Genomic DNA, 27,586 nt, shown 5'->3' on the forward strand with positions numbered 1-27,586 from the left:
CTGCTCTGAAAAAAGTGGGAGGAACCAGGCTAACTCTCCCACAAGACGTACACTGGAACTCAAGAGTGGACTGTTTTGAGCACTAGATCAAGAACTGGCCTAATCTGATGATAGTTTGTGAACAAAATCATGAAAAAATAGATGGCATTGTTACAGCCAAAGTTCTCAACATTGGGCTTAAAAGAAATGTTGAACACATGCCGAGTACCCTGAAGCCTATTTCTGTAGCCTGGAACAAAATGCAGGGAAATAGCTGTTTTATTGTTGATGTTCTTGAAATTTGGAAGGAACTGAGTGAGATCTTAAAAAGAGAAATATGCAATGACAGAGTTAAATTACAAGCATTAAAAACCGAATGAGACAAGCACTATCTTCAGCTCATTTTCTTGCAAATATTCTCAATACTCGGTACCAGGGTCAAACCTTAACTGCTGAAGAAGAGGAGTTGGCTATGACATGGATATCCAGCAATCATCCCTCCATAATGCCAACTATAATAAACTTCAGAGTTAAGGGTGAACAATTCAAGAAATATAGGTTTGCTGCTGATGTTTTAAAGAAAGTCACATGAGTGAACTAGTGGAAGTCACTTAAGCACTTGGATTCAGAGACTGTTGAAGTAATAATCTCACTTAACAGCAGTAGCTTCTTCTGCCAGTGTAGAAAGAATATTTTCTTCCTTTGGACTAATTCATTCCAAATTGTTTGGAACCTGAAAAAGCTGGAAAGCTTGTTTTTCTTTTCCAGATGATGAACAAACAGGAAAATGAAGGTGAAGACAACAGAGTTAGCTGCAGAAGCCAATATTTTAAGTTTCTCATGTTGACCTGGCTGACATCGTTGATTTAATTTGTTTTTTTTTTTTTAATATTTCATTTAACTATTTTAGTTAAAACAATTTTAACAAAAACAAACCTAATTTTAAAAAACTTGAATGTTTAACTAAATTCAAAAATTCTTATGCTTGTTTTGTTAAAATATGCGTTCGTGGTTGCAGAAAAAAATCCAGAATACATAACGTTGTTTTAGTTAAATAAAACAATTTAAATGTCTGTCTGGTGATGTTCTCCTTTTAATACAGCATGGCAAGAAAATCCTCCAAATATTAATTATTAACCTGTTGAATTGGAGATAGTTACCTCCCAATGGCTTCATAAAAATATGCTTCAATTACCTTTGGTAAATGAAATAACCAAACACTCATTCATTTTCTGATATAGCTGTAAAACTAATCTGAAAAGTTTTCAAAATAAATCATTTAAAAATGTATAGTGTGTACCTTCTAAAAATGAAACCTACATCCATCTGAGTTGTGAAGAATATGTATTAAGGTTATAACAACCAGCAAGAATGCACTTTTATGTAGAAATCCATGATTAAATAGAGTCTTCCTGACTAGTGATTTAAATCAATTTGATTTAAATCAAACCCACACTGACACCTTGTAGAATTTAATGGGGAATTTAGGCATCCCTTTTTACAGTATAGTTGGAACCTTTAATAACTACAGTTGTAACCCATTCCTTAATTTTCTTCTTTATAAAATCCTTAGAAGCATTGTTGAGCGGCTTAGTAGATCTGTTAGAATTGCACAACTTTGCAATCAGTATTGCTCCTCAATAACACATTTGAGTCAATGCTGCTCCAACTGATTTTTCTATATTCCTAAAAAAACAAACAAAAATCCCTATAGTTGTTTTTGTAGGAAGTTGCATGATAGAGTTTCTTTTTTATTTACCTTTTCTCCCCAAAGCAAATGTTGACTATGATAAGAGAAAGAAAACAGGAACTGAAGGCCTTAACGCTTACAATAGAAGTCTGGATTTCTTATGTAATGCTGTGCGTCTTCTATTGAGAGTGGCCAAGTTTAAAATAAATAGCGTACTGCAGGGAGGCATTTTAACACAAGCCAACAAGGTAGCTAGCTAATGTTTCTTCCTTGAAATCTGGCCTTTGCTGCTGCAAGCTCCAGTTGCAGCTGGGATTTCAATTTCATTATGAGATTCTTGTGAGCTTGAATGGGGGTATCATTTTAGAATACAGCAATTGTGACTTCACACTCTTCATGCAGTAAGAGCTGGGAATACAGAACCCTGGTCTGCTGGTTCCTCCAAATTCACTGCTCTAAAGTATGGGCTATGCATCCTCTCTGAATTTAAATTCCAGGATAGGGAAGGAACGGGTATATTATATCAAACAACAACTACAATAGAGTAAAAGAAAATATGTACAATTAGGATTATTTTTAACCAAAGAAGGCATTTTGTGCATCTCATGTTTTAGATAGTGACAGCCTACTGTCCTCTGCTCTTTGGGAGTAAGGAATGAAAGATGCAATCAATGTGGAAAGGTAGGAACACTTCATACACAGAGCTAAAATAGAATTGTCAGTATCCTGGGGGAAAAAAAAAAAAAAAAAACAACAGGCACCTTAAGAATTTCAAAACATCCTGTGCATAGCCAAGTTGTTTTATGCTATCAGTATAATCCTGATGACAATGGCAATACATTTAAGCCTGACACATCTGAATAGTATTTCACATCAACAACCTTTTGGCAGAAACCACCAATTAAATGTTAATCACACATTTTTATTCCCAATAATGCAATTGGTATTCCATTGAATTAAAATAGTAATGCAATATCTGAAGGATATGAAGGAACTATGCATTTAAAAGTTGGTTTTCAACAGTAGTTCATTTTAATTGCAGAAAGATGTTAAAACACTGTAAATATACTGTAAATGCAACATTTAGGCAGATTTTGGCTATGGTTACATAATTGTGAGTGAAAATTTAGCAGGACAAAAACACATACTTGCTACTTTTTCTAATGATGTCTCAAGGGACAACAGACTTTACTTACTATTGGGAACAAATTTGGTCATTAAGAGCCTGCTTTTCAAATCTAAATGTGCACGTTTACACACCCAAATACGATTAGTTCATTAACAGATACTTAAATTAGAAGTCAAAGTATTTTCAAATGACCATGCATGTGCACAAAGAAACTTTGTATGCAAATGAGGCATGCTTGTGTGTGTGAGTGAGAGAAAGAGTTAAGAAAAAACAGGTCACAATGAGAATGAGACATGTCCTCTGGAAAAACAGGTGATACTGTAAACTTTTTTTTTTCTAAAAAAAAAACAAAAAACCAAGACCGCTGGCCAGATCCTGGCCCCCTGTTTATCCTATCAAGGGGCATGGAAGGGGCTCCCCCAACCCTCACCCCATTCTGTGTGGCCACTTAGGGGCCTATAAAAAGCAAGCAATGCTAAACGTTTTCTACTATTAATTTAAATGGTTTGACTTCACTTTTGCATTTAGGACCTAACTCAGCAAAGCACTTAAACACATGCTTAATATTAAGTATGTATTGGGAGTACTTTATTGTACCGGGGTTTTAATCAGCAGTGGGTAGTTCTCTATATGTAAAGCTGCTGTACTTGTACACTGTTACTCAGGGGTAACTAAACTCATTAACAATTTTATCTGGTCTTGCAGTATTTGGGAACTGAACTAAACAAAACAACATATCATCAACACGTGGCGCGACAGCTGGTCAAAATCTTTTAAACCCAGTGTTTGGGGTTCCCCCTCAAATTATCAATATAAATGAATCTATTTTCCTGCTGTCATCAAATGGGAATTTTCTGTAATATTTTTATGAATGATATGCATGCAAGTGACTTACGTGACCTAGGATTTCAGCCCAATGAGTATAGAAGGACTAAATGCTACCTTGGGGCAGAGGAGGAGACGTGAGCGGTTTGTATTATGTATCTGGCTGGGGTGGTATGAATAGGTCATTAAGGACTGGCTGCAACTAAACCACATCAGTGGAGGATCCATAAAGCCCAGGGGAACCCCAAGGACTGAACTGACACCTATCAACAGGAATTTCTGAACTCAGAGCATGAGTCTGCAAGAGGAAAACAATGGACCAAGAGGTGAGACTAGGATAAGAGCTGTCCTTGGGACACATAGGAGCTCTCACCTGGCAATGACAGACTGAACAGGTGGGTGAGGTTCTATAGCCTGCAGTGTGCAGGAGGTCAGACTAAATGATCACAACTGTCACTTCTAACCTTAAAGTCTATGAGAGCCAAAATGGCTTCTATAGCAAGTTGGTTGGGTGGAGCCCTGATGCTTTCCAGTCCAAACTCTATCTTAACCTTTGCTTCTCTATGCTAACCTAAGAGCTTCCCACTGCTATATTCCAGTTGACTAATAACTGCTACTTTGTTTTGAAAAGGCTGCTTGGTGTCTGCAAATGTTGAAGTGCATTGATCCCCAAAGAGGCTGAAAGCCTCTGAACAGGAGTCTAGCTTGGTTGAACTTGCGAGCAGAGCGCACAGTGTGAAACTGGAGTGCTGGAGCCCAGAGGTTCAGTCTTGGAGGTGTTGAAGCTACTTAGCCTACCCTTAAAGAAGAGTGGCTGTTCTTGGGGCTCTGGCATACTGAAGAGGTACCTCCAAGAATCTGTTAAAAGCTGGGGTGTAGCACGGATTCTGTGCCACTGTGATTCCCCCTAAAATTTCCATACAGTTTGATTATTTTTAATTAAAAATAAATCAAAAACAAATGTTGAAAAATTAAGCATTTTCAAACCCTTTGCAATGAAAACAATTTTGAAATCTCAATTTTTCATGCAACTAAACACCCTTCACCCATAACTCCCAAAGCACTGAAGTTGAGTTACTATTATTATCTTCATTTTATAAAGGGGAAAATGAGACACAGAAGGGTAAAGTGAATTGGCCAAGGTCACATAGTGAATCAGTAGGAGAACTAGGAACAGAACCCTTGTCTGATTCCCCTTCCTGTGTCCTATTCTCTGGAACACACAGCCCATGAGATATTATTTATTGATGTAAGAACATGTATTCTTTTTTGAATTAGTGAATATATTTTCTAAATTACCTATCATCCTCAACCCTTTATCTGTGTTCTCATCTTTGATACAAAACTTTATGGGTCCCTTATTTTGACTCAACTACACTTTCATCATTTGAATTGCCACCAACTCTTGTTTTATGCCTCTCGATAGTGTGTTTTCTGACCCATAACTTACATGCTAAGGTTATCATTAATGTACGTCAAATTAATATTAATTACTTTTCCCACTTTGTTCCCATTATTTAGCAAAGCTGTAAAATACTAAGTATTTCAGGAGCAAATTTGCTTATGAAATATCTATAATAAATTGTATTTTTTGGAATTCTTTTGTCTTCTAAGCAGCAGATCCCACCTCAAATGCTTTTCTGTTAAAAATGTCTAACAAATTACTTTGCATAGACTAAGTACTTTGGGACTGTGCAGTACCTAATATAACAGGGCCCTGATTAGGCCTTCCAGATGCTACTGCAATGCAAATCATAACATAGCATGTAAACTATTTCTATTGTCCAGTCAAATGACAGAAGCCCCAGTCTTGCATGGCTTTAGGTATGTAAATAGTTCTATTAACATCCATCACTCATGTGCGTTAGTTGGGGCTGATACTGATTCATGCATTCATATAATGTATCATTGCTTCCTATGGAGCAAAAGTAATTTTTCTTTCCCTGCACATTCCTTCACTACTGTAAACTACAGAACTCTCAGACACCAAACTCAACTAGTTCCAGATCATTATAATCAAGAATGTTACATTAGACTGGAATTAATACCAGCCTATACAATGCCTCAAGAGACACCTCTTTCCAACTCAATACACTGCTGGATTTCACTGGTCCCTTTTCTTTTTTTAGGAAATATATTTAGTCTGGTTCTAAATAAAAGTACATCCATTAAAGATATAAGGCATTACAAACAAAGCATTAAATAAAACAGAGGGAAAGCAGGACAGTGGGCATGATGAGACGTGGAACATAGAATTATAGGACTGGAAGAGACCTCGAGAGGTCATCTAGTCCAGTCTTCTGCACTCATGGCAGGACTAAGTATTATCTCTAGACCATCCCTGACCTGTGTTTGTCTAACATGCACTTAAAAATCCAATGATGCAGATTCTACAACCTCCATAGGCAATTTATTCCAGTGCTTAACCACCCTGACAGTTAGGAAGTTTTTCCTAATGTCCAACATAAACTGCCCTTGCTGCAATTTAAGCCCATTACTTCTTGTCCTATCCTCAGAGGTTAAGGAGAACAATTTTTCTCCCTTCTCCTTGTAACACCCTTTTATGTACTTAAAAGTTATCATGTCCCCTCTCAGTCTTCTCTTCTCTAGACTAAAGAAACAGTTTTTTCAATCTTCCCTCACAGGTCATGTTTTCTAGATGTTTAATCATTTTTGTTGCTCTTCTCTGGACTTTCTCCAATTTGTCCACATTTTTCCTGAAATGTGGCTCCCAGAATACTCCAGTTGAGGCCTAATCAGCGTGGAGCAGAGTGGACGAATCACTTCTTGTGTCTTGCTTACAACACTCCTGCTAATATATCCAAGAAAGATGTTTGCTTTTCTTGCAACAATGTTATACTGTTGACTCATACTTAGCATGTGATGGATATTGGGATGGTTATACTTTCTCCTCCTTACCACATTGGAACACTGGGGGAATAAATTCTAGTGCTTCAGAAAGTGGGTTTTAATTAGCAGGTAATAAATCCCCCTTCTAGTACTGAAACCCTTAATCACATGCTCAAATAGATCCCTATTCAATAAAAACAAACAGGTGTATAGTTTTAAGCACATGCTGAAGTTTCACAAACTTCAATGGGACTTCTGCATGTGTTTAAGTGCTGAATGGGGTCCTGATTGAGTAAACTCCCCAACATGATGCAAGGGAGCACCATACTGTTGAAGGCTCTGTTCATCAGCAGAGATGTAAAGCTAAAAGCACCTGAGTGGTTGTGGCCTTTACAATTCCTATAGCACATCTCACAAGATTAAGAGGTGGCGTTTTCTGTATTCTAACTAAAATACCTGTATGGATGATAGCATTCTGCCTGCTTAAATTCCCCAGTGACTGCATATGGAAAAATATTTTTTCTATCACTTCCAGGAAGAAACTGTTTTGTCATGGCCACATTTCAGTGATGGGTGATTTCTGTGTAAATATCGTTTGTGTTTCTGCAGGGCACCTTTACACATCCGAATGGTCCTGCAGAGATCAATAAATAATCATTTCTTTGGAATTCTTTCACTTGAATCCATTTTTAGGAACCATTTCAAAGGTTGATCTTTGATCTAACAAACACAAAATTGTTTCTCTAGAGAACTTCAGTCTAAGTAATCTGCAGTTAAATGCATCTCCAATACCTTATCAGTTTTTTTTAATTAGCCTTGTTTCCAACTAGCCAAAAGCATGCATGCATATACACATTATGAATTAATGGCTGGCTATGTTTTAGTTTAAAAATTAAGCTGTGAATTATGAGAATACAAAAGTAGCACATATCCTAAATTTTATTTATTAATTACCTTCATATTTTAAAAAAATGAAAATTTCTCCCCACCGCCCAAATTTAAAATAATAAACAAATCACTGCCTGGTTGGGACATTATAAGGCAGCAACTGATTTTTATGGTTGAGCCATAAACCACTGCAATGGGGTTTATAATGGAAATGCTGGCAGACCTTTGACTACAGCAATACAAATGGCACCCCTGCAATTAACAGGACCACAAATTTTCCATGATTCCATAGCTATGGAATCCTTTGTGGACCACAGGAACAAAAACAACAATTAAAAAAAAAAGACTTTGCTTTACAAAAATGAACCAGCATCTTTAAAAGGAGTAGGATTCTTTTAACACTGGAGTCTGATACCAGGATTTCAAATGACTTGCCATATCTCAATAGAAATAGAGAGGAGTGGAAGGCTGGTAGCAAAGGTCATCAAACCACAAAGGCTACAGCTGAAGCAAAAGAGGGATCAAGGAAGGCTTCAAAATTAAGTTACCACAAGACATTTTTGGTGGTTCTCATCTCTATAGTAGCACGAGTGTTAGCTATGTGATGCTGACGTGCCTGCTGTCTACTATCCAAATGGGCAATACTGAGATAATATTCCATTATTGCTGCTCCCACATTCCCTAATCCCCACAGATTTTACTCCCTGCATGGGGGCTACCTGCCCAAATCTACAAAGTGGCTCTCACTGATTGGCTCCAATCATGGGGCAAAATCATCATTCCAATTGGTAAGAAAAACTGACAAGTTGCTGTTACAATTATGATACATATGGGATTTAACTTCCCTACCTGCTCCCTTCTGTTTTGACTTCTATCCTTGACACCACAGGAGCTCTCTGGACTGCTCACACAGATGGTAAACAGCAGGCATGCTAAGACCATGCTAGCACAGAAACCAATTAGCTTCATGAGCTTTCTGTGATTGTAGTTACATTTTGTTTATTTCGAAGGAAAATATTTAAAAAACAGCTCTAGCAAATGTGAGTGGAGCGTCTCTTTGGAAGGCTGTGTCACTAACAGAGCTGGTAGAAAGTTTTGATTCAATTTTTTTGTTTGCTTGCAATAATAGTCTTTTTTCCAAAATGATAATTTTTATGGAAAAAAGTGTTTCTTTAGCAATGTTCTGATTTTTTAATTTAAAAACCAGACATTGGAAAAGAAATTGCATTGACAAAGCAGAACATTTTCATGAAAATTTTGGAATACAAAGAATTATTTTTAGCCAATCCTTACCATTTTTGACCAGCTCTAGAAATAATCTGGTTAAAGAAATGAGGCAAAATAAATATATAAAGGGCATATGCAATCCAACAATGAACTAAACCACAATTAAGAGATTGATTGCACCTTGTGAACTTTCAAATAGCAATTATCTCCTTCAAACTATCAACAAAATATAAAAAGCTGCAAATTACACACAAAAGCTGCAAAGTATACACAAACTTTCAGCCACCTTAAACAAACAAGCTCACCCTGATTCCCTGATCTTGCAATGGAATCTGCTTGCATGAACTCTCACATCTGTGTGGAGTACTAATCCACTCGGTTTTAAATGGTTACATCAGTAAAAGGATAATTAGGGATTTATTATATTTATAGATCAAATACTACAGGCACTGATAAAACAGCATTTTTGGTAGAAAACAGGTTGGCTGAATAAATCTTTTTATTTTGCCTCAAATATCTAATACGATTTTCTACATAAAACAGCATGTCTGAATATGTTGAATGGGGTCAATACTAAATATTATTGCAAACACCAATATGGCTGTGGCTGTTACTGAATTTTTAGAAGCTATATTGATATTATATACGATTATTTACTGTAGAGATATTTGCCAGTATACTAACTTTGCTAAAGCAAAATAATGTCAAATAATGCAAAATGATAAACTCTTCTGATTGTTTTTATCACGTGCTAAAGAATGCAAAAAGTGCACACACACTAAAGAATTTTTCTTCTTTTCAGTGATTTAAACGTCCCACAACATTATTTTATAACAAATTTGTTTCATTTCAAAAGCCTCTGAACTCAAAGTGAGTCTTATGGTTCATGTCTGGTTCTGCTTTGATCTGTGAACTTGTAGACATGTTCCCTGAGGGAGTAAAAACCATATTATGTTCTGCAGTTGAAAGAGTAAAAAAACAAAACAAAACAAAAAAAAACCATCTATGAGGAGGAATTCTTTTAAATCTAGATAACAAGAGTCAAAATTCCTTTAAATTTCAGCTAGAAGAGCATTTAGTATGAGAGTTGCTTTCACTGATATGACACATTTTAACAATTTCTGTCATATGTTAATATCAGGAAATACATTAATATATTTAATGACCAGACAAATGGAATGGTTGTTATCAAAGGGCACCTTCAGACTGGGGAGTTCATTCATGTTAGACATGAATCTTAATGATTATAGCAATAATACTTTAAAAATCTCTTGGCAGACTGGCCACCTGTCCAAGTGTTCAAAGTCTAACCACTCTTGGTTAACTGCACCATTGAAAGGTTTGAGGACAAGAGAGAAGGAGGGATTAAATATTAGAAGTGATTACATCTGTAATGGAAATACTGCAACATATGTAGGCTTAAAATGTGACTCTGATATCCTGTCTGAAGAAGCTTTGATGCTTTTAATAATGTGTCTGTCCCTTCCCCACCCCATTAGCTATATAGTGATATTTTTCTTTCGAGAGTTGACTTATGTGCGGCTTAACTGTTTGCAATCACTTTACTTTTCTAGGTACCTACCTGGTATTTCTTTGTCTTCAAATATTAGGGAAACATCTCAGAGGCAAAGCATTAGGAAACCAGATTGAAAGTATCTCTCTCACTGGTATTCAGACAATAAAAATAAAATTTAGCACTTAACGAGCCTAGTCCTCCTCTCATATACAGTGAGTAACTCACTTGAAGTTACTGGGCCAGCTGATTAACTCATCTAGCCTCAATGGGCCTGATCCTCAGCTGGTGTAATTACAATGGAGCTACTTTGTTTTACACCAGCTGAAGATATGGCTCAAACTGGAGTTACATTGGTGTAAATGTGGAGAGAATCAGGCCCAACATCCTCAAAGTGCTGGACAGACAGCAACTGATGGAGGCAAATGGGTGAGAGAAAAGTTTCCACTTGGAGTGCCACCTTCTTAAAACATACAGAAAAATAAATGCTTCAAAGATGTTGCTTTAACCGACTGTGTGTTCCTGACTGGATATGAAAAGGGGAACTGGGGAGTCTAATACATAATATTCATGCTGTATCTACAGTTATCCAAATTGCAACAGCCCTAGGATTCCTGGATTCTTCTAAATTTCACTGATAAGACCACAGCTTGCAGGCAGACAGCCTCCTCCCACATCACACCAGCTAATGCACCTCTAAGGGGAGTTCATAGATACTAAGGTCAGAAGGGACCATTCTGATCATCTAGTCCGACCTCCTGCACAGCGCAGGCCACAGAATCTCACCCACCCACTCCTATGAAAAACCTCACCCATGTCTGAGCTATTGAAGTCCTTAAACCATGGTTCAAAGACTTCAAGGAGCAGAGAAGCCTCCCTCAAGTCAACCATGCCCCATGCTACAGAGGAAGGCGAAAAACCTCCAGGGCTTCTCCAATCTGCCCTGGAGGAAAATTCCTTCCCGACCCCAAATATGGCAATCAGCTAAACCCTGAGCATATGGGCAAGATTCACCAGCCAGATACCCAGGAAAGAATTTTCTATAGTAACTCAGATCCCATCCATCTAATATCCCATCTCAGGGGATTTGGCCTATTTACCCTGAATATTTAAAGATCAATTACTTACCAAAATCCCATTATCCCATCATACCATCTCCTCCATAAACTTATCGAGTAGAATCTTAAAGCCAGATAGATCTTTTGCCCCCACTGCTTCCCTTGGAAGGCTATTCCAAAACTTCACTCCTCTGATGGTTAAAAACCTTCGTCTGATTTCAAGTCTAAACTTCCTGGTGGCCAGTTTATACCCATTTGTTCTTGTGTCCACATTGGTGCTGAGCTTAAATAATTCCTCTCCCTCTCCTGTATTTATCCCTCTGATATATTTATAGAGAGCAATCATATCTCCCCTCAACCTTCTTTTAGTTAGGCTAAACAAGCCAAGCTCCCTAAGTCTCCTTTCATAAGACAAGTTTTCCATTCCTCGGATCATCCTAGTAGCCCTTCTCTGTACCTGCTCCAGTTTGAATTCATCCTTTTTAAACATGGGAGACCAGAACTGCACACAGTATTCCAGATGAGGTCTCACCAGTGCCTTGTATAACGGTACTAAAACCTCCTTATCCCTACTGGAAATGCCTCTCCTGATGCATCCCAAAACCGCATTAGCTTTTTTCACAGCCATATCACATTGGCAGCTCATAGTCATCCTATGATCAACCAATACTCCAAGGTCCTTCTCCTCTTCCGTTACTTCTAATGATGCGTCCCCAACTTATAACTAAAGTTCTTGTTATTAATCCCTAAATGTATAACCTTACACTTCTCACTATTAAATTTCATCCTATTACTATTACTCCAGTTTACAAGGTAATTCAGATCCTCCTGTATAATATCCCGATCCTTCTCCGAATTGGCAATACCTCCCAGCTTTGTATCATCTGCAAACTTTATTAGCACACTCCCACTTTTTGTGCCAAGGTCAGTAATAAAAAGATTAAATAAGATTGGTCCCAAAACCGATCCCTGAGGAACTCCACTGGTAACCTCCCTCCAACCTGACAGTTCGCCTTTCAGTAGGACCCGTTGCAGTCTCCCCTTTAACCAATTCCTTATCCACCTTTTGATGTTCATATTGATCCCCATCTTCTCCAATTTAACTAATAATTCCCCATGTGGCACGGTATCAAATGCCTTACTGAAATCTAGGTAAATTAGATCCACTGCATTTCCTTTATCTAAAAAATCTGTTACTTTTTCAAAAAAGGAGATTAGGTTGGTTTGGCACGATCTACCTTTTGTAAAACCATGTTGTATTTTGTCCCATTTACCATTGCCTTCAATGTCCTTAACTAATTTCTCCTTCAAAATTTTTTCCAGGACCTTGCATACTACAGATGTCAAACTAACTGGCCTGTAGTTACCTGGATCACTTTTTTTTCCTTTCTTAAAAATAGGAACTATATTAGCAATTCTCCAATCATTCGGTACTATTCCTGAGTTTACAGATTCATTAAAAATTCTTGCTAATGGGCTTGCAATTTCAGGTGCCAATTCCTTTAATATTCTTGGATGAAGATTATCTGGGCCCCCGATTTAGTCCCATTAAGCTGTTTCAGTTTCGCTTCTACCTCTGATATGGTAATATCTACCTCTATATCCTCCTTCCTAATGAGTTAAATCATTATATTAGTTTTACAAGGAGTGACAGAGCTCCTTCTCTGCCTCGGTGGGTTTTGCACTTCCACTTAGCGGTGGGCCAGGATATTCCTCTCTATCTCAGAATTTGCCCACGCCCCTGGGCTTGCTGTTCATACCTTGCCTAAGCAGGGTTCCCCCGGTCTTCCTGACAAGGGAGTGGGAGAAAAGCCTCTTAGTCTCTGGTAGCCCCTCCAGGCATGGTGGCAACAAACCAGGCACCCAGTTCAGCTTCTCCTCTCCGGCGAGGTCTCTTCACTCAGACCTCTGGGGCCTGGAAGGGCTGTTCACCCTGTTGGGTAGGGTTTCCCCTGCCCTTTGCCTCTGTACCTATGGGGTTTTCCCTCCTGATGCTTGTCAGTGTCTACACTGCCCAGATCTCCAGTAGCACACTTTTCTCCCACAACTCCTATCATGCACCCCTATCTGACTGGAGGGAAGGCTTTTAACAGGTTCTGGCATGCCCTTGACTGGCCCCAGGTGTCCTAATTAATCTAGCATAACCTCTGTTCATTTACCAATGGAAAAGAGACCTGCTTATCCTGGGGCTAATATACCTGCCTTCCAGTGGCCCAACAAAGCCATGGGACCTCCTTGTCAAACTGCTCCTAGCGCTGGCCAAAATGGCCATCTATAAGCTCAGGGAGAGGAGGCTGGCTGAGGGGTTTCCTGCAACTGTGGGGCCTATTTCTGATCCTCCCTCTGTTCAAGCATCCAGGCAGAGTTCCTCTGGATGGCAGTCCGCTGGCTCCCTTAACCTTTGAGGAGCAGTGGGCACTGTCCAGGGTTCTCTGTTCAGTGTCCCGTTCTGGTTCCTTATTGTCCCCCGTAATAAGGACAATGGGCCTTGTGGCTCCTCCCCAAAGGCTGGAGGAGGGTCCTTCAGCAGTAAGCCCATTCCCAGAACCCAATATGAGCACTCTCCTGTGGCCATCTAGCCCAACCCTGTCACATAGGGCAAAAGAGCACCAAGAGGGACTCATGGGAGATTTCTACTCTAGCTCCCATTTTCCTTCAGTGCTCCCCATTTTGCAGTCAGGCAATCTATGGTAACTACAAAACTCTGCAATCAGTAATCGGTGCATTCAATACAAGTAGTTTTGTAATAATTACGAATGTGCCTACATGGGTCATGTCCTGAGACTTACAGTGACAAGTAATCTGACCTAGCAAAACTCTTTGAAGGTGCTTTTCTGTAAGTCAGCAAACGTGATCCCTCTCGTCGCTAAAAACACAGTATCCACTGAAATATGAAAACCAGTAATATGTTATGATTTCTACTTTTCTCGTAAGAGAGATAATGGGAATCCAATGATTCATCATCATATCATTTAGCCTTCTGCTGTCCTACAACATTAACATTTTGAAAGAATGCTTAGAAGTTACATAAAGGATTTTCTTTTCAGCAAATTTTAATTTTAATGAATCTCTAAAGGTAAAATATAATTTAACACAATTACAGACAGATGTCAGGTTAGGTACAGACCCTCTGCTTTGACACTCCCTTGCAAGGAAGCTACAGATCAGGCAGTTTTGAGAGTGGCAAAGGCTTAAGGCAATTGTCTGCAGCTTTAAGGTCCTCAGAACTGATTCAGAGGCCACAACAGGAAATCAGAAGGAGAAAAAAATAGCAACACAAAAAGTAAAGATGTTTTATAAACATGACTCATTCTGTTCAATGTTAAATATTTGTCTTTCCAATAATGCCCACTGAAAGTTCATTCACTCTAGTTCCATACAAATTGTTTGTGGAGCATGCATCAGCCTAAATCTAATTTTGCCCTGCTTACTTTGGAAAAAAGGAAATTTAAAAAATGAAATAATCAAGGTGGCTTTTTGTTCATTTTCCTCTTTCCCAGAAAAAAACAAGCAGAGTTCTAAATCAATACACAACTAGACAGAAGATGTACTTTCCCTAGCTTATTTGGGTTTAGTAAACATCACTGCAAGATAAAAACATAGGGCTCGGTCCTGTGAAAGTGTATATGAGGGATCTGCGAGAACAATATTCAGATATCAGTAAGGGCAACACAGTATATTGCTCTGTTAGTTATGACCCAGTAAAACAGCAAAATTAAAGGAGCTGGCAAGAGTCCTATGCCAGTATCCCTCACAAGGCACTGAACAGCCTCCTGTGTGTAATACCCATTTTTGTTTAGACTCCTCAAACATTTCTGTGTCCGTGATGGAATAATTCACTGTTCAAACCAACTGCACCTGTATTCCTCCCCTCTGTTCTCTTGAGGGTCCCCACTCTAAGCTCCCAGCTCTACAGCTATCACCTCTCTTGGGTGGAGGCTGCATCTCTCTCCCTCTTGACCAGGGGTTTTCCAGGCTGCATAGTTCCTTGCCTATATAAGCCAGATTGCCTAGACAGGCCAGCATCTGAGCTTTCCTTTCTCTCCAAAGAAAGTGATCAGCTGTAATTGCCAGCAGTCAGACGTTACCACACAACTCTTTATAAGCAAGCACGTTTATTCTTAGAGTGAAAGCATTACAGAGAAAACATTTTTAAAAAAGTACCTATACACATGTTTAAAGCTTAACAGAGGTCACCCATCAGTCTTATGGGGCCTGTGACAAAGTTCCTGCTCTACCTTGGTGGGTCTTGCACTTATTGGTGGATTTGCTCGCCTTGGAGCTTCACGGCAGCCCTTAGCTTAGCCATTTTTCTGAATTCACAGTCCAGGTCAACTCCTCCTGTATCTGACCAGGAGTTGGGAGGATTTGGGGGGGGAACCTGGGCCCACCCTCTACTCCAGGTTCCAGCCCAGGGCCCTGTGGAATGCAGCTGTCTAGAGTGCCTCCTGGAACAGCTGTGTGACAGCTACAACTCCCTGGGCTACTTCCCCATGGCCTCCTTCCAACACCTTCTTTATCCTCACCATAGGACCTTCCTCCTGGCGTGTGATAATACTTGTACACCTCAGTCCTCCAACAGTCCGCATTCTCACTCCCAGCTCCTCATATGCACACCACAAACTGAAGTGAGCTCCTTTTTAAAACCCAGGTGCCCTGATTAGCCTGCCTTAATTGATTCTAGCAGCTTCTTGATTGGCTGCAGGTGTTCTAATCAGCCTGTCTTAATTGTCTCCAGAAGGTTCCTGATTGTTCTGGAACCTTCCCTGTTACCTTAGTCAGGGAAAAGGGACCTATTTTAGTCTGGGGCTAATATATCTGCCTTCTATTACTCTCCTATAGCCATCTGGCCTGACCCTGTCACAGGCCTCAATAGGCCTAAGTCCTTCCAACCCCTCTCACCAGAAGGTCCTGTTGCTTTACTGGAGCAGAAAGAAGGCCCTGAGTCATCTTAAACTCAGGCTTGTTATCCAAAAGCCCTTTCTTTGTGTGCTGGTCTCTGGAGAATCTATTTTGAACTAGTATATGTGAGCCTCTCCAGGTTGTGGTATTTCTCTGACGATGTTACCACCTGAGTGAATTTGCCTAATCATCTCTTAGCTCATGAAGAAGCTTTGCTCACCCCATGAAATTACGTAGAATCCATGGCCCACAATGATACATGCATTTAATACAGTAAGATCTCCCAAAGATATTGCAGGAAGTTGCCATATCTGTCAAACCCATGCTCTGAACTTTGATGCTATTTTTAAGCATGCTTAAGTAGCCATTACTCCTGGCGGGCAGGAAGAGTAAATTAAAATTCTTAAAATGGCTGCAAAGCAAATACATTGTATACATTGGATTGGATTTCAGTACCTAATCCTGTGGCACAGCTGTAGCACTTCAGTGCAGATGTACCCAGACTGGAGACCACAGTGTAGTTCACTGGCGGATTTAGAGTTAGTGGGGCCCTGTGGACAGCTTCATTTTTTGCCTCCCCCTCCCGGACCCAGCCCCAGCCAAGAAAAAGAGCATTCTCTATTATGTTCCCCCACCCCCGTTTTTCATTCTTTTTTTCTTCATCCTCCTCCTATATTATAAGTAATAGGAAGTAAATGAAAATAAAGTGAGGTACATTGATGGGGGGGGGTAAGGTGCAGGAGAGGGTGAAGAGGTCAGGCTCTGGGAGGAAATTTGGATGCTGGGTGCAGCTCTGGGCTGGGGCAGGGGGTTGGGGTATGGAAGGGACCGGAGTGGGGTGGCGCTTACCTTGGGCAGCGCAACTCCCAAAGGGACCGGCACACCCCTCTGACAGGGGATCCTAGGCAGCTGCAGGGTGGCAGGAGGGTCTCTGTGTGCTGCTGCCTGCAGGCGCCACCCCCACAGCTCCCATTGGCTGCAGTTCCCAGCCAATGGGAGCTGCAGAGTCAGTGCTTGGGGTGGAAGCAATGTGTGGAGTTAGCTCTATTCAGGGTATGTCTACACTTAAAACACTGCTGCAGCTGCACCGCTATTGCGCTTCAGTGTAGACACTCACTACAGCAATGAGAAGGATTCTCCTGTCGCTTTAGTTAATCCACCTCCCCAAGGGGCAGTATCTAGGATGATAGAAGAATTCTCCTATCGACCTAGCACTGTCTATACCGGGGGTTAGGTTGGCATAGATGTCTTTCTTGAGAATGTGGATTTTTCACACCCCTGAAAAATGTAGCCAATATAAGTTCCCACTGTAGACCAGCCCATAATCTAATGTGTATATCTAACTCCCAACTCATAACCAAATACTGGAAAATAGTAAATAGTTTATTTTTAACCATTTTTATAAATTATTTTAATTTTTGAATTAATATAGTGCTTGTAAAAAATTATTATGTTTACCGCACTGGACACCAAAGTTTACAAGAAAGGTAGAGCATGGGCAAGTGGCAGGGTCAGCCTTGCCAATAATCACACCAATGTGCCTTAAGTAGCCATCATATGGACAGCCCATCTCTAAAAAAGATATTTCTTCCTCCAGACCCATTCAGTCTTTGGGCTTTGCTAAGAAGGTCACCAATATGGCCTGTTAGTTCCATTTGCGACAGGAGTTATGTGATATAGGATACTTGTCCTGTGGAAACTGGTCAATGATCATCCAATCATATCTTACAGGCCCCCAAACAGCCATCACACTGCCACTTTCAGTCCCTATTATCCTGAGTTAGATTTCATAATCGATAGATCTAAAATATTGAGCATAAAAGCCACTAAAAAACCTCGCCATAGCTTAATCCATAGCCTTTGTTTCTAACAGAAGTTAAATCTAAGGGTTTTTAAAAAAATTCTTGCCTGGAACATGCACTAATACATTTTTTTTGGTCTCAGATTGCAGAAGAGGTGGGGGGACACTGAGACATTCCAGCTAATTCTGAGAAAAAGGTCGCCGTCAGGGTTGCAAGTGCATGAGAAGCAAAGCAACATAATGTGAAGCAGGAAAGGTCTGACTGAAGTGAGCAGGGGGCTTGGTGTTTTGAGGAACTGCAGTTGATTTTCCCCATGCCTAATATCCAGAAGACTTCTGGCACACCTGGGGCTTGAATAAAGATTGTAGTTTGTGTATGCATGGGACAGCTTGATATGAAAATTTGATCTCAAACTTGGGTGAGAAAGAACTGCCAAACAGAAAGAGAGTTCAGAGTAACATCTGCAAAACTAATGCATTATCATCCTTCAAAACGCTCCTTTTCTCTGATGCCTACAAAAAAACATGACAATGATTGGGCTCGTGGTTTGCTGATGCCAATGCCCATCATACTGACCAATACTGTTTCCATATACTCCCCCATCCTTGTATCCGTATTCATGTGTCATCTCTTATCTTATACTTAGGGCTTGTCTATGCAGCAAGCTAAGGTGTGAGTCTATAGTGCACCAGTTAGCCATGGTGTAATGTTCTATGGGGACATTGCTATAGCACAGTGAAAGTCTCAGAGTGTGCATCCTGGCTTGCCCTGCAGTAACTTGCCATACAGACAAGCCCCTAGACTGTAAGCTCTTTGGGGCAGTGACAGTATTTTTGTTCTGTGTTAGTACAACATCTAATGCAATATAGACACTAGTGCCCTAGGCTGGAACCCAGCGTTTAACAATCTGGACTTACAACTGTGTCTGCTAACTCGAGTTCTACTAACCCTGGACTTACATTACAGGGTAGACATACCTAACATCAGCCTATATGTAAACGTTTCTCAAATAGGCATACACCACAGTCCTCCCTGCTCATAACTCATCTTGCTATCCATATGAGACACCTTTCATATAAGGGCAGACGGGATTCATGTGTACAATCTATGCAAATGTGAAAGTGGTTATAGGAATAAGAGATCTACAGATGAGGAAGAGTATTAGCTTTTGGATTCTTGAATCAGGACTAGCTATGCTCTGTGCATGTTGAGTCACAGAAGCTCATGGACTTCCTAGCCAGTGCATGTGGAAGTGGCATTTTATTTGAATAGGACCCATAGCATGGGGACTGCAGAATACTAATAAATAAAAGCTTTGCCTTGAACATATATCACTGGAATTTTTGTAAATCATTATTTCAAATTAAATATATGATGAAGTAGCAAAATGGCCTTTATTGCAGCCTGGATTTTTATCCAGTATTGCTTGTAGTTACCAATTGTTCAGGGCTCACAAACAAGGCATTGAAACATTTCCTCTTCATGAATGAAGTTCTGTGCAGCCTGCAAACAGACAAGTCATTTCAAGAAAATGTAGAGAGGGGCAGGGGAAAGATCAGGGAATACAAACAAAATCTGGCTTTAAAAAAGGATATTAGCATTGCCTTTAGATACATTGTTTGCTTTGGTCATGATAGGGAAGGTGGAGGAACTATTTATTTTTTAAATTAAAATTGGCATGAAATTCACAAGATTAATTTATTAGTTTAATCTCCAATCTGCAAAAGATCATAAAATCAGTGCAGAAACTGATGTTTTTAAAAAGCTTTTGATTATTAATAGTCACACTGACTCATAATAACAACATTATGATGCAACCCAGTAAGGTAAACTTGCTTTTGGAACAATAAACCTGTCACAATATTTTCACCAATGATGTGCTTTTTCCTTAAAGGAAGGCGGGGTTACTTGTAAGTATCAGGGCCATAAATAAGAGGGTACTATGTCAGGAAAATTAGAAGTCTGTTAACATAAGCGTATACTCAGACTGAGCATTAGAGGGCTTTTCTAAACCATCTAAGTCTGTTGAACCTGAACTGCACAGAGATTAGAAAGTTTAGATACAAGATCAACAGTAAGAGACTATTTTCTTTTAGTTGGCCAGTTAGCCGTGTTGAAGGCAGCATGAATCCTGTACACAGTACCTTGTTGTCCTCAGTGCTTCTTTTCACCCTCAGAATTCAGGAGCTGGTAGAGGCATGCAGCTGTGCCCCTGCACATCCACAGCAGCTAATCTGTGATTCTGCTTTAGGTGAGTCATAACAGCTATACAATTTTAACATTGCCGGTAAAAAAGCAATTGTAGCTAAATTAACTGCTGTGCTATTTTTCTGTACAACTCTCTAGGGGAATACATTTAACAAAGTAGTTTATTCTCTAAAAGGTTTTCAAAACAAAATGATTGGAAGATCTCATTTAAAGAGACAGGTATAGAAGAAAATGCATTTGGTCTTGTGTTTGGTAGTTGCTGTTCCTTTTTCCTTGCATTTTCAGAAAATGTTCTGGACTACAAATTGTTGAAACTACTGAAGTAAATTTAGTGCCTTTTCTTTATAAGAACCAGCTTCTATATTAGCTCTCAAATTAAAGCAAATAGGGGGGAATATGTTCACTGACAGATTACTACTGTTCACATTTAATATGTAGTATAAAAGATTATATAATATATATCATGAATAATATATATGTGCATCATTTATATAAATAAAGTAGATACAACTAGCTGCCACAACATTCTGTAAAAAAAAAAAAAAAAAGAAAAAAAAGAAAAAGGAAAATGTGTTCAACTTAGTTTATCTATGATGTGCTACAATATAATTTGTCTTAAATGTATTTTTGGTAATTTTGGAACAAATAATTTAGCAGGCATCTGATAGCCTTTTTAAGTTTTTGATAGAAAAACTGGTCACAGAATTCTGTGCTAAATTTCACTGTATACTCATAAGATTACTGTGTTTTACACAGTAAGCAACATATAGAAAAAAACCCTAAAGATCTCAAAATTGGACAACACAGGGATAAGAAAATGTGACATTTTGCAGTCTTGAATTCATCAGCTCAAGCTGTGGATGGTTAACTTCAATCCAGTGTGATCAGTAAATGTAGAACATGAGTTTCCAAAGTGTCACAAAATTAGCATATCTATGGGATAGGCAATACCTTCTGCATACTGATTAATTGCTTTTATACACTGACAGAAAATCTTTGTAGCCATGACAAACTCTACACTCTATTTGTGGCCATTAGTTAAATTGTTTTCTAATCTGATTGTGTTAAGCAATCTTTTTATTAAGGTACCTACACCAAACATTACAGATGGGGATAATCTGAGGTGTCGACAGAAATATCAGTTATTCTTATTGTAGCTTAAAATTATTACACTAAACTATTTGTCTGATGTATTCATAACTTGAGGTTTTGCTGGATTTGACAGTAGAGAAGAAACCTGAGATACTCATTACATACAAAAAAAAGAAAAGGAGTACTTGTGGCACCTTAGAGACTAACTGCAGTATTCTTTTAGAATAAGGCAAATTACAAGGTTCAAGAGTTGGAGAGTTCCTCCAAATTGCCTTTTATAAAAGGCAGATTTCTGCTACTCTCTAACTCACTCTTTATCTATAAGTAACGGAGGCAGAAAATAAAATTACAAAAATAAAATTTACAAGTATATTTGGACTTCATCCTCAAGCCCTAACTCACACAAACAGTTCTGCTGAAGTCAACTGGACCATTCACATGAGGGAGGGCTATATGATGGGGCCCTGTGTTTAATATTAATTACATTAAGTGGTATGTATTCATACCGTAGGAAGGCATAGAATTATACCTATGTATAAATAAATAAAGAATAAATGTTCACATATATATATATATATATATATATATATATATATATATATATATATATATATATCTCATACTTGCTATAAACATATAGAACTGGATTCTTTAGTCTGCTATGGTCTCATTGCACCGTATAGGCAATGGAAAGTGGTCTTAAAGTGACTGGAGAAGACCAGAAATCCCCCATATGGGGGAACTCTCTACTGACATAAATCTGGCTGAGGTAGCTCTTCTGCCCCAGCAATCTTCCCTGCAACCCCAGAGCAAAAGGGGAAGGAGGAAGTGTATTGGGAGTTTTCTAGGGGTGTGGGGACTAGGAGGGGAGAGGGAACAGTGCTCCGCTACAGCAGATCCTCCCCTAGCATAAATTAGGGCAGTCCTCCTGCAGCATTAATTTGTGCCTCGTCTAGGCAGAGGAGCATCAACTGGCTCCTTGTAGCCACGCCTCTCCACTCTTGGGTGGATTGTAGAATCAGGGTCACAGTATATTTCACCTCTACTCTAGGGTTGCAATTTTGGTTGGATATATTCCTGGAGGTTTCATCACGTGACAATCTTTAATTGAAGATTAATTTTTAATTTTTGGAGACTATCAAGAAAGTCCTGGAGGATCAGAAAACTTATTCCACTCTCTCCCCTTCACACACAATTATACTTTTTGCCCCAAACCAGCATACCATAAACCTCTGCTTTCCCTAGCACCACTTTTATAGTAAATAAGATGATACCTTAAAGCTAGATTTTTGTTTGATTTTAACATTTACAGAACTTCAAATATTTTAATAAAAGAACTTAGGCCTTTGCTCCTTCATCCATTGAAGTTAATGGGAGTTTAACTCTTAACTTCAATGGGAATTGGATTAATTCCTTTGATGTGGGGGGTTGTTAAGACTTTAAAACTCTTGCAGAATTGAGAAGCATTTTCTCGCATGCAAAATGGTACATCTCAGTTACACAAAGTAAACAAACAATACAATACCTGTAAATTTTACATGACGTCTGAAAACTGAGGCAATGCCTTGAGCTGTCCTGTTTTATACAGCACAATCTAGTACATGTATTGAAGTTGTTAAACTATATTTCAACTTCAATTCCTTTTCCTCTGAGGTCATTTCTGATTTGGAGGGAAGTTAAATCAATAGATCTTACTCCAGCCACTAGCTGAATGTATGAGACCACTCAGAAACCTGAACTTCATATTGGATCCCCAAAAGGAAACAAATAGAGAAATTAATTAAGTCTGGGCCAAGCACTTTTCACTGTGACTTTTGTCTATGAGATTAGTGGTGCAACACTTTATCTTTTCCTGTCAGGATGCTATTGTGGCTTTAGGCTGTCTTTTTCTAAACATCCATAGCTACCAAATAGCCTGAATAACTTGGTGAAAATCATAGACTTTCTGACAAATGTAGAGCGAGAGGCACCCTCTGATCCTGTCATTTACATGTGAGAGGATGACAAAAAGAGAGAGAGAATTTAAAATGCACCAGTCTTGTATGTACCAGAAGGGGAAGTGTGATGGGTTAGTGGATTCAGCACCAGGCTATCAGCCAGGAACACATGAGTTATAATGCCAGCTCTGCCACTGACTGTGTGTGGCCTTGGCCTAATTGCTTAGCTGTTCAGCCTCTCAAGGCCTAAAGTACTGGGCACTGACTGTGAGCTGCTGAGTGGTTTTACCCCATAGTTCACTTCAGTGGGAGAGCACAGTGTTGAATACCTTCATCTCTTTGAGGGTGAGCAGCACCTCTCAGGAGAACTTTTACCTCATAGAGGGTTGTGAGGAATAATTAATCAGTAATGCTAAGTATCTAATAGAGCTAAAGTTATTATTACTCTATTAATGAAAACTTGAAAAAACAGTCTATATTGAAGGTTAGCGTCATGGATTCAAAAATGCCTGGAAAGATTCAGAATGGCTTCATTTTAGCTAAACAGTAATGTGCAAAATATCCCCATTGTGCTGTACTGATTTCTTCAAATGAATGGGATATGAGAAGCACCAGTTTCAAGCTTATAATAAGAAAATTTCTCTGATAAATTCCTGGGGTGAAATCCTGGACTCATTGAAATCACTAGGAGTTTTGCTGTTGAGTGGGGCCAGAATTTCACCCCTGGTATCAATTTTTAATTGATTTTCATATAAAAAACAACCGTACTCAATGACCTGTATACAAAAAGTGTATTTTTGAAATTCTAATTGTGTGTTAAGAGTTAAAATAACTTTTTATAAATGCCAACATCCTTAAATCTGTTCTTTATGTGATTCTTGTGATAAACTTAACTTAGTGAGGCAGGCAGCATAAGTAGAGTTAGTGTTTTGGTAAATAGATAAGTACCCTGCACTGCTACCTATTGAGTGTAGGGTTCTCCATCTTTGAAGTTAGCTGGATTCTTTCTATAATGGAAACAATATTTTGTATTTGAGCAACTGGCACACTATAACAGAGAAGACAGATATTGGGCACAAATTTGTAATCTCAGACACCAGTTTTTTTGATTTAATAAAGAGTGGCACATCTCAAACTATAAAGGAAGCCTCATGGCTAAAGCTCAGCAGCACTTTGAGCCTGTTAAAATCCTTAAAAGTCCATTGAGATCTGGCAATGCAAAGAAGTGTCAGATTAGACTATATCACATATAAATATAAGGGTAAACATTTGACTTAAACCCACAAAAACTAAGTTTTGAAAGTCATCTCTGCCTAGACATGTGCTAAATAGACATAGCCCAAGTAGCTTTACTAAGTTGATGTGAAAATTTTCACCATTCTTTTTCTTTTGATTTTATCATCCTCATAAACTTTGCTTTTTATGAAGTGACTACAAAAATGTTCAGTTTTTTATTTAAATACATTCATTTGTACACTTTCAATGTGGAAAACAGCTCTTGAGAAACAAACAGATCTATTTTGACTGGATGTAACTTACAGAATTGCAGAAATGTAGAACAGGAAGGGACCTCATGAGGTCATCAAGTCTAGCCCCCTGAGCTGAGGCAGGACCAAGTAAACCTTGACCAATCCTGGCAGATATCTGTCTAACCTGTTCTTAAAAACCTGCAGCATTCCACAACCTCCTCCTTCAATAACCTGTTGCAGTGCTTAGTTATCATTATAATTAGAAAGATTTTCCTAATATCTAACCTACATCTCCTTTGCTGCACATTAGCCAATTACTTCTTGTGCTACCCTCAGTGGACATGGAGGACAACTGATCACCATCTTCTTTGTAACAGTCTTTTACATATTAAAAGGCTGTTATGTCCCCCCATCAGCTTTCTGTTCTCTAGACTAAACATGCCCAATTCTTTCAACCATTCGTCATAGCTCACATTTTCTAAACCTTTTATCATTTTTGTTACTCTCCTCTAGATTCTCCAATTTGTCCACATTTTTCTTAAAGTGTGGAGCTCAAAGCTGTACACAGAACTCCAGTTCCGTCCTCACTAGTGCTGAGTAGAGCAGAATAATTACCTCCCATGTCTTACCTACAACACTCCTGTCAGAAATATAGGCTAACACTTCATGTTTGGAGGAAAAATTGGGGAAATGAATTTAAAGTAGGTTTTATATGTTGTTAATATACTGTGCACCTCCACTCTACTCTTAATTCACCTCATGGCTTCTATACTATAGCTCATATAGTCTTCCTGAGAACAGTGTGGATGAATTTACTAACCTGCTGATCCTGCAAACATTTAAGCCAGGTGAGTAGTCCCATTCTCTTCAATAGGATTACTGATGTGCACAAAGTTAAGCATATACATAAGTGTTTGCAGGTTCAGGGCCACGGTATCCACATGAGCTGTAATAGCTACACTAATAACAAGTGGAATTAAAAATCGACGGGGCAGGTTTTCCAGCCCCACTACTGCTTTGGCAGCGTGCAGCAGATGTAATGCCAGTTTAGCCAGCAAGTGGAGGGTTCCCCACTGTGGGGGAATCCCCGAGTCACATCCAGCCACTGTTGTGATTGATGCCCCGCCTCCAAATCTCCAGAAGGGCCAGAGCCAGAGAGGCATAAATTAGAATAACTGAAGGCTGTTCTAACTTAGGGCTTGAAACACTATAGCAGCACAGCTGTAGCACTTCAGTGCAGACACTACCTATGCTGATGGGAGAGGTCTCTTGGTAATCCACCTTCCCGAGAGGCGGTAGCTAGCTCGAGGGAAGAATTCTTGCTCAGACTGTGGATTTTTTACACCTGAGTGATGTAGCTGGATCAACCTAACTTTTGTAGACCAGACCTCATGCTGTAGACTGGCCCAGCCTTCAGACCCTGGATCAAAAACCACCTTTGTACACTGCTAAACACAGTACAGACAGTCTAGGATTCAGGCAAGACAACCTAATTCTCTCAATTTTGGGGGTCTTTTAAGGCCTTTCTTTTCCATAGCATGTAGTAATGACTGATTATACTAGTCAGCAAATTGCAGAGCATTTATATTATTGCTCCTCTGCCAAATGGTAGCAGTTGTAATGGCTTTGCCAGTTAGCTTTCCTTTGGAGGAGAAATCAGTGACACCAGAGTCAGGATATGTTCTTAGTGCAGCTTCTTTTATTAACTCTGCATACACCAGTCCTTGAACAAAGGGACTGGTCTATGCAGAGTTAATAAAAGAAGTTGCATTAAGAACATATCCTGACTCTGGTGTCACTGATTTCTCCTCCAAAGGAAAGCTAACTGGCAAAGCCATTACAACTGCTACCATTTGGCAGAGGAGCAATAATATAAATGCTCTGCAATTTGCTGACTAGTATAATCAGTCATTACTACATGCTATGGAAAAGAAAGGTCACAAACAGCATGCAAGTGATCTCCTCTGTCAGGGATCAAAGCCTTAACATTAATGCCTGGGTCCCAGGGAGCAATTCTGCTTCCAGAGTTGACACAGCTCAGGAACATTAAGGGAGAAAGTAAACTCTTATTGCTTGCCACAGCTCCACTGCACTCCCCCACTCCCCAAGAAACTACAGCAGAAAACCAACACCACAGCATTTCTTCTAAAAACAGAAACTCATTCAAGAAAAACTTTTGAACCTATTTGTAACAGCACCGTCTGGTGACTCCTCCTCCTCCTCCTCCAATATTTTCAAAGCACACTACAAATATTAACTAATGAAGCCCCTCAAAACCTGAGAGAGATAGAAAAGTATAGTTCACAAATGCCAGATAGGAAAACTCAGGTACAGCGAGTATATTGACTTTCTTAGTCCCCTGAGTCAATGGATGAGACAGGAATAGGACACAGCCTAATGTTCAATACACTAATCCACAACTACTAAGAGTACAATATTGAAGCTATATAATCCTTAATACTGATAAAAATGCTGTATGCGAGTTGGTGGTATTATTATTATTACATAATTAAATTTATTCAGATCTGGAGCCTAAATTCATTGTCTTCCTGAGGGATTTAAATTATGCTCTTGGTGAAGATCTCAACCCAACCTTAACTATGCAGTTATTCCAGAACCATCACAATGCACAATATTAATGAATCTTATTCTCGCCATACAAAGTATTACCAAAATCATATACACAAAGGATGTATTTTCTTACGTGCATATATACAAAACATCTATACGGACTTCATAGATCTCTTGTTATTCTTTCCTTTAAGCATGCTTTTATACATGTGAATAATATTTTCAAACTAAAAAAGTCAATTATGCAAGTGCCCTACTTGTTTCCAAGTAATGTTTACAAAATCCAAATACAGCATTGGGCCAAAACAACCATCATGCTCTCACTGAGTATTTGGTGTTTTGGAAACTGCTGCCGAAACTACTCCCTGAATAAAGCTCCTATCAGAAAAGGGGGCATCAGTAAACACCTTTTCTACAATTCTTTTAAATCTCATAAAATGGTATTC

General features: G+C 39.1%; 2 protein-coding genes across 3 annotated transcripts in view; one reads left to right on the forward strand and one right to left on the reverse strand.

The window, feature by feature from the left end:
- The window catches only part of SYN2 (synapsin II), a 393,703-nt gene that overhangs the window by 72,681 nt on the left and 293,436 nt on the right, over positions 1 to 27,586 (reverse strand). The window lies entirely within an intron of this gene.
- Positions 19,802 to 27,586, forward strand: part of TIMP4 (TIMP metallopeptidase inhibitor 4) — a 52,614-nt gene continuing 44,829 nt past the window's right edge. Inside the window, exon 1 of the mRNA XM_038410237.2 lies at positions 19,802 to 20,114. Coding sequence (XP_038266165.1) covers positions 19,988 to 20,114 — 127 coding nt within the window. The 5' untranslated portion in view covers positions 19,802 to 19,987. The remainder of the gene's footprint in view (positions 20,115 to 27,586) is intronic.

Source organism: Dermochelys coriacea, chromosome 7 (genome assembly GCF_009764565.3).
Source record: "Dermochelys coriacea isolate rDerCor1 chromosome 7, rDerCor1.pri.v4, whole genome shotgun sequence".
In the NCBI taxonomy this organism is placed as follows: domain Eukaryota; kingdom Metazoa; phylum Chordata; order Testudines; family Dermochelyidae; genus Dermochelys; species Dermochelys coriacea.